This window comes from Tetranychus urticae, chromosome 1 (genome assembly GCF_039701765.1).
Source record: "Tetranychus urticae isolate SD_2017Ah chromosome 1, NJAU_TeUrti_SD_1.0, whole genome shotgun sequence".
Classification (NCBI taxonomy): Eukaryota; Metazoa; Arthropoda; class Arachnida; order Trombidiformes; family Tetranychidae; genus Tetranychus; species Tetranychus urticae.
This window is the reverse complement of record NC_142958.1, coordinates 3,448,126-3,462,022: the sequence shown is the minus strand read 5'-3', so window position 1 is coordinate 3,462,022 and position 13,897 is coordinate 3,448,126. Positions and strand designations below refer to the sequence as shown.

At 32.2% G+C, this 13,897-nt stretch overlaps 1 protein-coding gene and 2 long non-coding RNA genes across 3 annotated transcripts; 2 read left to right on the top strand and 1 right to left on the bottom strand.

Moving 5' to 3' along the window:
• The first annotated feature begins 4,939 nt into the window (after positions 1–4,939).
• Positions 4,940–10,918, top strand: LOC149094395 (uncharacterized). Its single transcript, XM_089266270.1, has 2 exons — positions 4,940–6,238; positions 9,496–10,918. Exons 1-2 carry the CDS (start codon positions 4,991–4,993, stop codon positions 10,702–10,704), a joined length of 2,457 nt encoding a protein of 818 aa, XP_089122396.1. The 5' UTR covers positions 4,940–4,990; the 3' UTR covers positions 10,705–10,918.
• A 328-nt stretch (positions 10,919–11,246) lies between these two features.
• On the top strand, positions 11,247–12,982 carry LOC107365386 (uncharacterized). The gene is made up of 3 exons (XR_001569432.3): positions 11,247–11,419; positions 12,101–12,165; positions 12,747–12,982. It is a non-coding gene; the product is annotated as an uncharacterized LOC107365386 (long non-coding RNA).
• Positions 12,980–13,883, bottom strand: LOC149094394 (uncharacterized). The gene is made up of 2 exons (XR_016200902.1): positions 13,672–13,883; positions 12,980–13,333 (listed from the first exon to the last, which is right to left on the bottom strand). It is a non-coding gene; the product is annotated as an uncharacterized LOC149094394 (long non-coding RNA).
• Between the last annotated feature and the right edge of the window lie 14 nt (positions 13,884–13,897).

Genomic DNA, 13,897 nt, shown 5'->3' with positions numbered 1-13,897 from the left:
TCAATCTTCCAGTTGAGTCGACTCATCGTCATGATCGGTGTTGGAAGAATGGGTGAAGAAAGAAGAAGAAGAAGAAAAATGTTTGTCAAAAGAAAGGTTATAGATGATAACGGGAAGAAGAAAATGAAGAGAACAGAAATGATGATAAAATTTTCAGATGAAGAAAGTAAGAATGATATTAAAAAAACAGAAAACCAAAGAGCAACCCAAAGATGAGTAACAGTCAGTTGAAAGTAGATAAGAGCTGGGAATTGAAACTGGGAGTGAATTTTGTTCTTCTTCATGATAAATACAAAAGATCGTTGAATATACTGGGAGAGAGAGAAGAAGAAAAGGAAGAGAAGAGAAGAGAAGAAAAAAGTTGTCTCTATTCTCTCACCCTTTTGCACTCTTTTGTCTTCCTTCATCATCTCTCTGGTTGCGCCAGGCAATTTGGTAGATCAACTGTTTATTGAACAGAGAATAAAAAAACAGAGCCTTTACCCTGATTCAGCGCAGTTTCAGTAATTTCCAGTTGAAACCTTTTCTCTCAACTGATATCATTGATCAACTTGAAAGAGCTAGGCCAATTCTCCCTGTTATCATCATCATTATCATCATTTTTTTGCTTGTTATTCTTTCTCTTCCAATTCACTTCTCAAGGTACATTTAAATACAAAACCTGTTATCCAAAACAGTTTTAACGTTTTCCTTCATTTTTCCTTCTTCGGTCAACTTTGCTAATTTGTTCACTTCAAGAACCCATTTTTGTACCCAAACATTGTGATTACAAATCATTACTTTTCGTGGTTCCTTTACTCTTTTGTCCCACTTGATATTTGGATTTTGCTTCTTCTTCAAAATAATGTCACACTGAGACAATAGACGAAACTCACCAGGGTGTGGTAATTACTCGCGGGTGATGAGAAAGATTAAGATGAACACACCGGCTTGTGCATTATCCACTTACAATGGTTCATCAATCAACTGTAATCCTAAAGGAATCAACGTGTAAATCGTTTGTTATACAACATCTACTACTTCAAAGTAAAATTATCTTCAACAATTAAAAGTGATATTAAACTATTTATTAAAACAATCAAGTAAATACAAGGTAAGAATTGTAATCAATTTTGTTGACACAATTTTGGGTAAAGCAAGGAACAAGGAAAATCGTTAATCATTCTGTAACTTGCTTATTATGCTCCATTCATATTGTACATTATGCTTTTCGGTACCAATTTTTGATTGATTTTTACCTTTTTTATTATTTTCTTTCTTCTTCTTTTTTCCTCCTCTCCTCTCTTCACTCTTCCCATTCAGTTGAAATTGTATTTTCAGGTTATTTAATTATGTATATAAATAATAATATGAATGACAACAGCATTCTCACAGGGAATATTTCGATCGATTCTCATATTGATAAACTTAAATGGTAGTTACAGTTAGAAACATTTTCCCTTCAATAAGATTCGCCAGTTTGCTGGAAAGTCGTAAATACAATGGACAATTTAAACCCATTTACATTCGATAATACAAAATCTAGAATTTAAATTCCTTAGAATTATCAAAAGAAAAGAAATTTGAGTCAAAAATGAATTCAACTTTTCCACAGTCTTGGTTTACTCTAGTTTTGGTAGAAATTTTTGCTTCGTATTTTGATCTTTTCAATGTTTTGATTTTATTTGCAATTTCTGTTTAGATTTGATGCCGAACTGTCGAAGTTATTTTTTGAGTATTTTAAGATTGAAGTTGATGTGAATGTAAATCGAAGACTGAAATCGTTGGAACAAGACTTCAAACGGGATTTTGTTTCCAATATTTATTTCAGTTTCAGTTGTTTTTGTGGAAATGTTTCACTTTGATTGATTAAAGCGTTTCTTGGAAACTGGTGAAGTTTTTGATTAATATTATGATTTGGTTTTTCTGTTACCAGATTTTGGTTTTTGTGTGTTTTAGCAAAATGAAGCACAAATTGAAGCGAAATGTTGGAGTAAATTTTTGGACTGAATTTTGGGATTGAAGTTTTGGGTTGTTGATTGGTTCAGTGGAAACATTGTTTGTAAGATGCTGAGTTGTGAGATTAGATAATGATATAAAGAGAAGGGAAGAGTAACTGTTTTCCGTCTCTCATTTCCTTGTCGACATGATATTCAGAAAGACAGATAACATGGGAAAGAGAAGATAAATTGAAAGGAGAGCGTTTCCTGGTAACGTTAGTTTCAATATTTTTCTTGCTTCATCCAATCTCTAAATGAAATGGTGAAAGCTGAAGTTACTGGCAAGATTGCCTTTCCAAAAGGTTCAGTCCAATTGATTCAATGAGTTGATCATCGATTAAATTTCTCTTCCAAATTGTTCTAAATGTTACTTTAAACCTTTTTGTTTCATCTTCAATTGTTTTCCCCTCTTACAGATCATCTTTTTGGGTCCAAAAGGCACAATTTGTGGTTCATTTCAATGGATTTGGCTACTTAATCAACTTTAATTGTGAACTCGTTTTGTTGTTTATCGCCTTTTATTCAGCGTCTTCCCGTTGTTGGTTTACTTTTTGTATCAAGTTATGTGGAAACGCTAATTTGTTAATCAGTGTTTAATTTATTACCATTAAGTGCACATTTTTGGGCCAAAATTTGGATTAACTTCACTTTAAAATGAGGTAAAGTTTGTAAAGCATTTTAATCTAAACTTATTTTCTTGTTTCCAGATCAACGTTTAATTGTTATTAGTCAAATTGATCAACTTGTTGATTTGCCTTAAACTAAATTGTAAAGAATAGTCCGAGTTTAGTGAAGTTACTAAAACTGTTTCATTCATTGAGTAGAAATTAGATTTAAACTAAATTTTAAACCTTAATTTTCTATTTTTATTAACAATGAAAATGCATTTATTTGATTTAAATTAAATTTTATCCTTGATTTCCTTCAACAGTTATTATTAAATTATTGGATTTAAACCCGAATTGGTGATGCATATTAAGAAAGAAATCAATTTTGTTCCTTGCAACAATTAAAAATTCAAATTGATTTGCCTGCTATAATATTATTCAAAGATTGATTTACTGATTGGAACGATTATATTCAACCAACTGGCCTGTATTACCAATTGATTGAGAATTGCTACAAAATTAGTTCCCAAATAGATTTAAACAACTCAATTATCAAACTGAATCCACAGTCCGGGTAGGCTAATTGTTGATATTATTTGTGTCGTAATTGTGTCCTCGCTATCAGCGCTTAATGTCTAATTGTGTTTCTTGTGCTTAGCCTAAAAACCAAACTCAAACTCAAACCAAAACCCAAATCTAAACCAAAATCCAAACCCAAGCTAAAACCCAAACTCAAACTCTAACAAAATCCTAACCAAAACCTTAACCTAAACCCTAAACCAAACCACAAACCTGAAACTCCAAATGTTAAACTTCAATCCTTTAACCTTAACATTCAATAACAAAACCAAACCTAAACCCAATTTCCTAATAAATTTCCCATTTCCTACCAATCTTAATACACTAGTAGTCAGGGTTAAGTTAAGAAAAGTGGAGATTTTTTTCATAGTCGCCATCTAACAAGAAATAAAAGTACCTTTAAGATCGAACTTAATTTTTCATAGATTTCATTGTTCTGTGTCTCTTAAAACGGTAAATACTCGAGATGGCGACACTTAGAAATTAACTTAAATCTGACCCTTTTTTATTAACTTAACCCTGACTACTAGTGTATCTAAATATTGAATTAATTTGATTCCAGTTTAAACTTCCAGTGAATTATTCTTGAAATGATACAAAAAAGACTTTTTATAATCGTTTTAGCACACAACTTACGGATATATTAACCATTCCTATCGGTTCAATATAAACTGTTTAGTAGATTTATTTAGATACACACAATGAAAGTCACAATTAGAGTAACAATTCACAGTTTTACAAGTAACTTAAATAACAATAAAGGTTTGTCGTTTAGTTTGATTCAAAAACCTTAAGACTTTGAAAGTAAACCATTTCATCTTTATATGCTACGATTGGATTCATTTGATCGTTATTTATGTTTCGATGATTTTTGCTTCAAATCAATGTTTCTGCTTGTTTTTATTTGTTTTAAATGCTTGTGCTAACCAAATGTTTAGTTACTAAACCTTTTTCAACTGTAAATATCTGTGCTTTGTGTTTGTATGAAAATTGCTGCTTTATGTGTTTCCATCGTCTAGTCAATTCCAAGTGATGTTGCGCTATCACAAAATGTGTGTCAATGAATCCCTGTTTGTTGCTTTCAAAAAACAAGCTCTCAAATTATTAATCAACTAATTGAATTCATTTTTCTTTTCAGTAATCACATTAAGAACACCAACAAACAGACAAAATTCACCCACTCGAATGAGCATCCAATAAACTATTAGCAAAAGTGAAACAGAAAAAGAAAAGAGTTTAGAATAAAAGAAATGACGAAAAGATGCAATTGTTGATCACACATTAATTCACTCTCACAATTAACTCACACAAACACACAAACACAGTTTGAATGAAACACTTAGTTGCCTGATTAAACGATGATTAGTTTAAAACTGTAGTTGGCCTGGAAAATTATTTAACCAAGAAACAAAAAAAAACGAAATCTAAAGTTTGCATTGAAAACGCACATTGTTTTGTCTTTAGTGGATAACAAACATTTTAGTTGAATGCTTGAAATTTGCCTGTCTTTTATTATTAATGAAACAATAAGTTAAAAAGCGGAAAAACACGTTAAAAGGATAACGAAAACTGGTCTATTCTTGACATAAACTCCCAGTTTGCTGGGAGTTTTAACTGGAGATATAATAGTTCTGATTAACTGGCAGTTTCCAGAGAAACAACATTTTAACATTTTGTCTTTTTCTTTCCTTTCCTTGTTGCGTGATTCATGAACGCCATCAAATTGAATCAACACTAATCATCAATCGACCGTTTTTTTTTCATCATTCTGTATTTGTTTCCATTTAATCAACGTTTGTATTTGCTCACCAATTGATTCTCATCATGAACAGTGCAGCGGTTATTGGCCGTCAACTTCGTCAACAAGCAACAACCGGTCGAACCTCAGGTCCTCTGGTTCCACCTCAGGCACCTGGCAAGGGTCGACCTCGGACACCGTCACATGTTCCCACCTCGGGTCGCTCCTATTCACCTGCTCCAGCCTCAATGACAGGGACGTCCGGTGAACGGTACAATGTGATTCCTGGAGCAGGTGGAGGAGGCGGTGGACCCGGTGCCAGTCATTTAAATTACCCTTCTTCCCATTCGGGGCTCTATGGGGAGAAGGAGAGGAACAAAGGTGAAGAGCCCAAACTTCAGTGTACTTGGCATTGTTTCTGTGTTGCCCTTAAAGCGCTTTCCGGTGGTTTAGTCCTTTTTGTGGCTGGAACCATCATGTCTGTGGTTGGCTTTGTGGCCGATGCCAATCACAATTCAACGCAAACCCTGTCTAATGATACCGTCATTGAGACTCCGCTTCCCTCAGTTTTTCGTAATTTAACCTTTGCAGGTCCCGTCATCATGGGTCTTGGAGGTATTGTTATTGTTGCCGCTCTTGTTTTAACCTTTGAAGTGCGTGATACTCTCGGTGTTAAAGTTGTCCCTGCAAAGCCAAGTCCACGGACAGCACCGCCTGGCAACAGTGCTTTACCAACATTAACCAACGACAGCAACACTCTTTATCCAACCAAAGACTCTAAAGGTGAAGTTGGAGCAAGTAAAAAGCCTTCAACCAAATCAACTTCAAATTTAGTTTTAGACCAACGGAAAGAGGCGATACCTTCGATAGCCTCAACCATGTCACCTGAAAATCGAGTTTCCAATCAATCCATTGAAGCAAGTGCAGCGAAAAAGTTGACTCTTGATATTGGACACTCGATGAACCAACGAGGTTCAACCCAAACGGGTAAAGAACAGTTGAAAGGACCATCAATATCAACCGCACCAATGACCAATGGAAAGCACCCAAATGGTGATCCACTCAACAATCAACTTCAACAGCAACATCACCATTTATCAGTGCGAAATGGTTCAAGTGGCGCTACTCGAGGTAAAGTTAAACTTGATCCAAGTTCGTTGACCATTCCATTTGACATTCTCTCCGATCTTGGTCCAGTGACGGGAAGTTTCCATCGACAGCGATTGGGTGATACAGAGACGGCATTCAATGGACTACTTCCACTTGATGATCCACTGATTATGGATTCAAGTCGATCGCGAGTCCAAGGTTCCAAAGACAACAAGGTGTGTGTTTAACAAATTAACAACAACTCAGAAAACAGTGAATAACTGAACGAAAAAACAGATTAAATGTTAGCAGAATCATTGAAATCAATAGACAGTAACAATCAATGAAAAACTCATATTTAATTCAACTACATTTAGATATATTTATACAATTGAACAACATAAGTGATTGCATTAACTGACATTATTTTATTATTATTGCTCGGAATCAAGTTTCCGTTAGCAGCTGCCACATTCAAGTGTGCTTTGTGTTTATAAAAGTATTTATTTTCATTGGCCATTCCCAGCAAATCAATATTTTTATTTCCTTTTCTTTTGTTTTTCTTCTCAACATTCAATGCTCTTCCAACCTGCACCTATTCAGATCAATGCAAACATCCATCCTAAATGCGCTTCCGGATGATTTGTGAATCCATTTTTTGCACTTTACATTCAATACTGTGACTGATTCTGTTGTTTTTATTGTTCAATCGCTTCAGATTTACTTACTGAATCAGGTTTGCAACAATTTACCAGAAAATGTTTCATTTAATAGATTCAACTGTTTCACTTGGAATAGCAAATGAATGGATTTAAGCAATTACAGAGTTATTAATTTTCTGAATCAACTTTAAATGCAAAGATTTATTTTATTTTGAAAAGTTCTGTAATTTTCTGACTATTGAATGTCAGTCTTGGAGAATCGATGTGATAGATTCAGAAGACGAATTAGGTCAATGAAATCATAGACCATTTCTTGTTATTTATCAGTTTTTCCAGTAAAGTTTTAGTAAATATTCCGAACTGTCGATGCTAAGTAAGCAAACTTCATGTTGGATCTTTAAGCTAATCTGAAAGTATTTAATTCTGGTTTACAATGAGTTTACCTTGGTTACCTTAACCGGAATATAACTCAACTGATGATCAATGTTATACAGACGACCAAAGGTATAATCAAAATCGATGTAAATCAGCTTAATGAATAGAAAAGAATCTCTAATTATGTTTAGATTATTCAATAAGAAATTGAAAATAAGTCAAGAATCAGTTGATCAAACTCGAATCGATCAGATTTCGAAATTGTGAGAAACAAATGGAGAGTTTGAAATTAAACCATTCTTTTGATTTCTCTTCTCAAATTAACTAAATCATTTTAGATACAATAAGAGGAAGATAATATTGTTATGATAAGTCCCTTTTAATAAACTAAGACCTCAATAATAATCTCATCTTATTATATTTCTGATAGAAATGGTTTTCGATGAAAAGTCTAACACTAAAATAGATTCAAAATCAATGGCGAAATGGCCTTAAATTTCATTTTCAACATTAAATCTAAATATAATATCTTTTCTTAACATCTTTAATCGTCGAAATATTGACTGTTGAAAATATTAGTGACATTAAAGTGCTAATAACTTAAATCGTTAGTTGATCAAAGTAAACAGAATGTCAATATTTGACAATTTAGCAGTTTCTTTGCGAATGAAACATTTTTGTTGATCATTTCGAAGTATTTGTTTCAAACTTGATTCATCTGTAATCTTTTTTTGTGTAACTCATGAGCTTAACAGTTAATGATAAATTGTGACCAATTAAAGTACAATTTAAAGTGCAATAAATTACTAAATTGTGTTTTCTCTCTCTTAAAACGCAATTTAAATGCAAATTTTAGCTCAAAAGTCAGCTTAGTGAAGCTTAATTAATCATAATTATCAAATTTATTTTCCTCTTCAACATTGACAATCAACTTGAAACAACGAAACAACGATCAAAACTGTATCATAATTAAGGCTAGAAATTGAACTCAACTGTTCGACTGTTAGATATTTTTCCATGAAACAATTGAAGTTCTTGATGATGATTATGATTAGTTTAATCTTTCATTGATTTTGATCATCATAATGATTGTGATGGAAATCAATAAAAAATAAATCTCAATTTTTCTCTCAACATTTTACTTCTTTCCTCTCATCAATTGAACATTTGCTGAACTCATTATTTAACAATTTCAATCTCATTTGTTTTTCACCCTTTTTTTACCATCATTTATCAATTTTAATTTCACATGAAATACATTCTGATTATCATGGTGATTAGTCAATCAATACAGAGTCAAGTTGAAATCAACTAAAACATCTTTTCATCAGTTTCTTCAACTCTAAACCTTTAACCTCATTTGCTTCAATCCTGCTTCTGTTTCTTACCTTAGCTTTTAATTTGTTTCAATCAATCCAATGATTATAATTCAATGTTCAATCAAAAACTGTGTAAATTCAAATGTAAATTCATTTACTTTCATCTTTTAGTGAATAAAGGTTTTGTTTTATTTTTAATTTGCAACCTTTTTGTCTATTTTTTTCAACAAATCAAAGTAAATTCATCAATTTTGAGGAACAATTTTACCTCAAAATTATGCATTTTCGGTTATTTCATTTCTCTTCTTCTGATCACAATTTGATCCAAGTTATTAATCAATTTCGGTTTAAATTAACTCATAATCAATAAGTTTAAAAAAAGCTAATGAATGTTAACTTGAAATATCAAATGTTTGATTGATTGTCTCCGTGAATGTTAATTTGAATTGTCCAAATGATTCAAGTTATTGCAAAATTAGGTTGGATAATGCTTAAATCGATTGGTATTATTGATTAGCTTTTCATTGTTACGCATTTAATAGTCAAACAATGAGATTTATTTTGTAATTTACAGCTACAGTTGACTTTTTTATTGGTCAATTAAATTCGTTATAAAAAGATTGATAGTTCAGGCCGTGAATTTATTGGTGACATTGAAATGCAGATTAATTTGTTCAAGAATTGGTTCAATATTGTAGGTTTTAATCAATCAATTTGGTTGTCTTCAATTTTCAATATGCAACAGAATCAGTCCAGTGTAGCATCAATTTCATCAATTAAGTCCTTTCCGAGTGTTCATCTTCCATTTGATCTAAAGCGCATTAGACTTTTAGTTTTACATAATTTGATAGATTAATCAAGATAATTTACAGTGAAGCTTGTTGTAATCATTTAGATCATTTAATGAAAAATTTATTGGCTCCATTTTGAAGATGGCGCCTTAAGCTTCATTGTCCGTTTTAATGTGAATTTAAAAATTGATCGTCTGACTTTTGTTTTGGTTTGGATTATCAAAGGTTTAACTGTTATTCCCTCACTGGATTTAATTTGATTCTAGTCATTTTCGTTTTGATTTGCATGATTGTGTGATTTTCTTTTAAATGTCAAATGAAAAATAAAGAGTCTCTTGGTTCCCACTTGATTTAGGTGCGTCAAGGTAACAATCCAGCTCAAAAGCAGCCTTCTGGATATCAAGCTCAACCTTCATCATCAGCAGTTGATAATGGTAACAATTTATTAGCTTCCCTATCAAGTGGTACTGCTTCCTTAAGCCATGTTATCAGTCCAAATCTCGAATCATTTTATTTTGCACTGCCTTCACCACAAGAAACAGAGCTTTCTGATCCCGATGGATGTTCATTAACGGTTCCTACTCGTTGGAGATCTTCACGTTGCTCATGTTCAGCCTCACCGACTCATTCAATGTCAATGGAACTGTATTTAGACCAAAAAGATCCACCAATCAATATCAAGATTATTGAGCAACAAAGGATTCAGGAGCAGTTGATTATTCAACAGCAAATCTTACTGAAGCAACAACAAGATCAATTGCAAAGATTAATCGAACAAGCCAACCTTGGTCGGACCATTCCTTTTCGTCGGCCAAAGGTATTGGCTTCCATTGAGAGTGATGGATTGTCGTCTACATCATCTTCCAGTGACGATCTTTTTGTGCCCCTTCGACGATCAAGACCATCCTCATCAACAAGTCCTTTTAATAATCAAACTTATCATCATCCTCATCAATCATCATCAGCTCCTCACTATCAACACCACCATCAGCAACTACAACTAGGACCTCAACCTAGATCATCACAAAAGCCTACACCAGCAACAACTTATCAACAGTCAACATCCTCAATGGATAATCATCCATTAATTGGACCTGGACCAACATCGAAAAAACATGACGATGATGAACCTCTAATGTCGTCTTCGTTTGGATTTAGATCGGAACTTTCATCTGAATTTTCGTCTAATGTCAGTGAGCTGGACTCGCCTTTGAATATTGATTTGGATGAAGATTTAACCAAAACACTGGCAAGATTGAGATCACCTATTAAATCGACCTCATTCTCTAGGTCAAAGAGTAAAGGAAAGCACCATGAAGAATCAGAGGAGAAAGAAGATGAACCAGATGCAACCGAATCTACCAGATTGTTACCCTCATCATCAACAGCCAAATCCTCATTGTCTCCAACAATTACGCTTAATCGACCTGATAATTCAAGTTATGATAACACGCCTAATGAAAAATCAAGTTCAGCTGATCCAACAGTAACAAACGATAAACGATTCCCGTTGTTACGTGAAGTCTCTTTAAGTAATGGTTCAGTTCCTAATAGGAAAAGATGATTGTTCATACACTTTAATAGATTCTCAAAGTTTATTATAATTTATTATTTATTGTGATAAAATGCATTGATATAAATGATTAATCAATTCTTAATTTCGTAAGCCTTATTCCTATGAATACAGTTTTTATTCACAATAGAAACTCGTATTATTAATATAATAATAGTATTAATAATTTAAAATGAAAAAAAAATAAAATGTTTCCATGTTTTGAGTGCCTTTGATATTTGACTTGCTATGTACATCATCATCAACACCATCATCTTTAATATCTTCATCACCATTAAAAGCAATCATCAACAATTGAAAGGTAAGTTGACTCTCATCATTTACATCCTGCCATTGATTCAAGATTTCGTGATCTTTTTTGTTCAAATATGGTTTCACCAAATGATAACGAAAATTCTACTCATTACTCAATAATCTTGATGAATAACTGAAGTTCAGGAAAAGCTAAAAACCTTTTTCACAGATAATTAAGACTATTGATTCAACTCATACAATTAATCAGTTTACGCCTTTGACATTGGTTACTATGCGATGCACTAGATGGCGTAAAAGTATTGGTTCAAGATTTCTCGCCAATCATTTAAGTCAGTGAATCAGTTTTTTTATTTTGTTTAAGCTTTCAATGAATTAATTTGCTAATCAAATAACCAATTAATTAGATGAAATAAACAGCTGAATTATGTGAAAATTCCCATCAAATTAACATGTAAGTCAACAAAGTCATCGTTTCCTGGTTAACCTCAAAAGTGAAACATTTTGGTTTTTTTGGTTAAATAGTCAGCTGGTTTGGAATCATCTTGATTATTTAAAACAAACAATTGTCAATTTATCCGCAATTTATTTTCTCAGCCTTGTGACAATTATAACCTAAAAGGTTCAATTGACTGTTGATCGGTTAAAGGTGAAAGTTGTCGATTGAAATTAGGCGCAAAAAAACAATTGTTTGCATGATTAGGTGATGAATCAATCACTATATGTCAACAGTCTAAATAATGATTGGAAGCAACCGTGTTTTTTTTATTGGTACATTTACTTTGATGAAATGCCAATGGCCTTACCTTTTATTATTATTATTATTATTTTATCAAGTGACTTCACCTTCAATTGTCAACAGGAATAACATTGCATCAATGATTTTGGTTTCATCAAATTGACTTGTTTTTCTGGTTACCGGTTGACAAGTTGATTGTAAATTGTTGGTTTAACTTGATGGTCTGTTGATTAGTTTTCACTGTTACAGTAACGCTGTCATAAACAGTCATAAATAATGAAACAAATAACTCTCACTGTCAACCAAATTAAACAATTGATGATATAATTTAAAGAAAATTGAATTGAAAAAATAATCTAACTTTGTTACCCGTTTTTTTGCCCATTTTCAAATCAGGTTCAAAGTTAAATGGTACAGGAACGTAAACAAATGATTAAACGATTCTCACAGTTAATTGCAAGGTAAGATCAACTCAATTAATTAATCATTATTGAATTAGCAAAAGCAAGAATTAAATTCAACTGACAATGCAAATCCCATCTTCAAGATCTCGGTACAAACGAGCTTTGAAAATGTAATGAAACCGCAATTTTCGCCCTAATTTTCAAGTCGAAATCTCTTTTCAAGATTCTTACAATTCCTCAACATTTCAATGATAATTAGCAAAAATTTACTTCGATTTTCATTCAATTTCAAAACATAAACACTTGAACTCACCTATTTTCGTTTCACTTTGAATTCAATTGAAGGTGAACTCATAATAGATGAAATAAGGAAGTTGATTCTCAAGTTTGATATAAAAAATGGCAAATTTAGTCAATTCAACAAAAAGTGATTAGCTTTTGAAAATCAATGCTTGATTCAGATTTTGAATCTAATTCTTGCTTCATCATCTTCATGATTTTGGTTTTGTAATCATTCTGATTATCATCATAAACATGATGATGATGAGAAAAAAAGGTTCTCATAGTAATGACATTGCACTAATATGCAAATGATTAACAATTATATTCATTTTCCTTTTTTTACTTTATTCCTACAGACAATTGGTCAGTCAATGGATGGATATAAATGTATAAATAAGTGTATCAGTTGCTCATCTCATTCAAAACAAACACAAAGTTGCCTAACATTGATTATCACCCAAAACCAATTCAATGTAAACCTCAAAACAAATTGATGTATTAACCCAAAGTCATCAGATTTGTCTAACCAAAGAAACCCAAAAGACCAGAAAAAATAAACGGATAATCATTTAAACCGAGAAACAAAGTCTAATCAATTTCAACAAATTTATTTAAAATCTACAAAATTGACTCCGAATTTACCATCAAACCCAGTTGTAAAATAAACCCAAGTGTCTGGTGGTCTTCAGTTTTGACCAAATCACATGAAAATTGTGAAAAATTATAAAAGCTTTAATTATAAAGAATGAATTAATTCAGAGAATGAAGTTTCCAATGTTTGAGCTTTTCGCTGCTGAAAGAAACTCATGTTCATTATCATTAATAGTATCATTATTGAATTTAATTGTAATGGTAGGATCGCTTGGATAAGTCCATTCACTCTTTGTGTTTCTGTTAACAGCAACCAAAAAACAAGGTAACTTTGATTACCATTTCCGTTGACCTTAAATGACCCAAAGAAAAGGTAAAAACAAGACATGAAAAGCGAACCAGAAAAAAAGTTAATTATTCATCAACATGCAAGTTAAAGACAAGAGTTAATTATGGCAATGTAAAATAAGTCAATTAGGAATGTCCAATCATTAAATGGAACCAAATCAATCTTTATTAACAATATAAAAATGGAAATTAATTGTTCCTTAATCACATTAAACGTATGTAGGTGTTTGAATGTTAGGCCTAAAAGAGATTCATTTTTTACTCTCTACTCTCATTGAAACCATTCAACCTTTTTTTAGATTAACCTTGATCTTGATTTGTATTAAATCTTAATTGCCTTACCTTTTAAAAGATTGATTAATGTTTCACTTGAATCATAAATGTTTACCTTTGAGAGGCAAAAATAAGTAGGAAGAGTTGAATCTCTGGTAAAAGGTAAAAGTTGAACCAAACCTCAATTGTTATAAGAGTCTGGTTAAAGCTGACCAACAACCAAAAAAGGCTAAAGTCTCAGTCTCTAGTTTTATTGATGACCACTCAACTTGTCTTGAAACCTGAAACCGGAAAA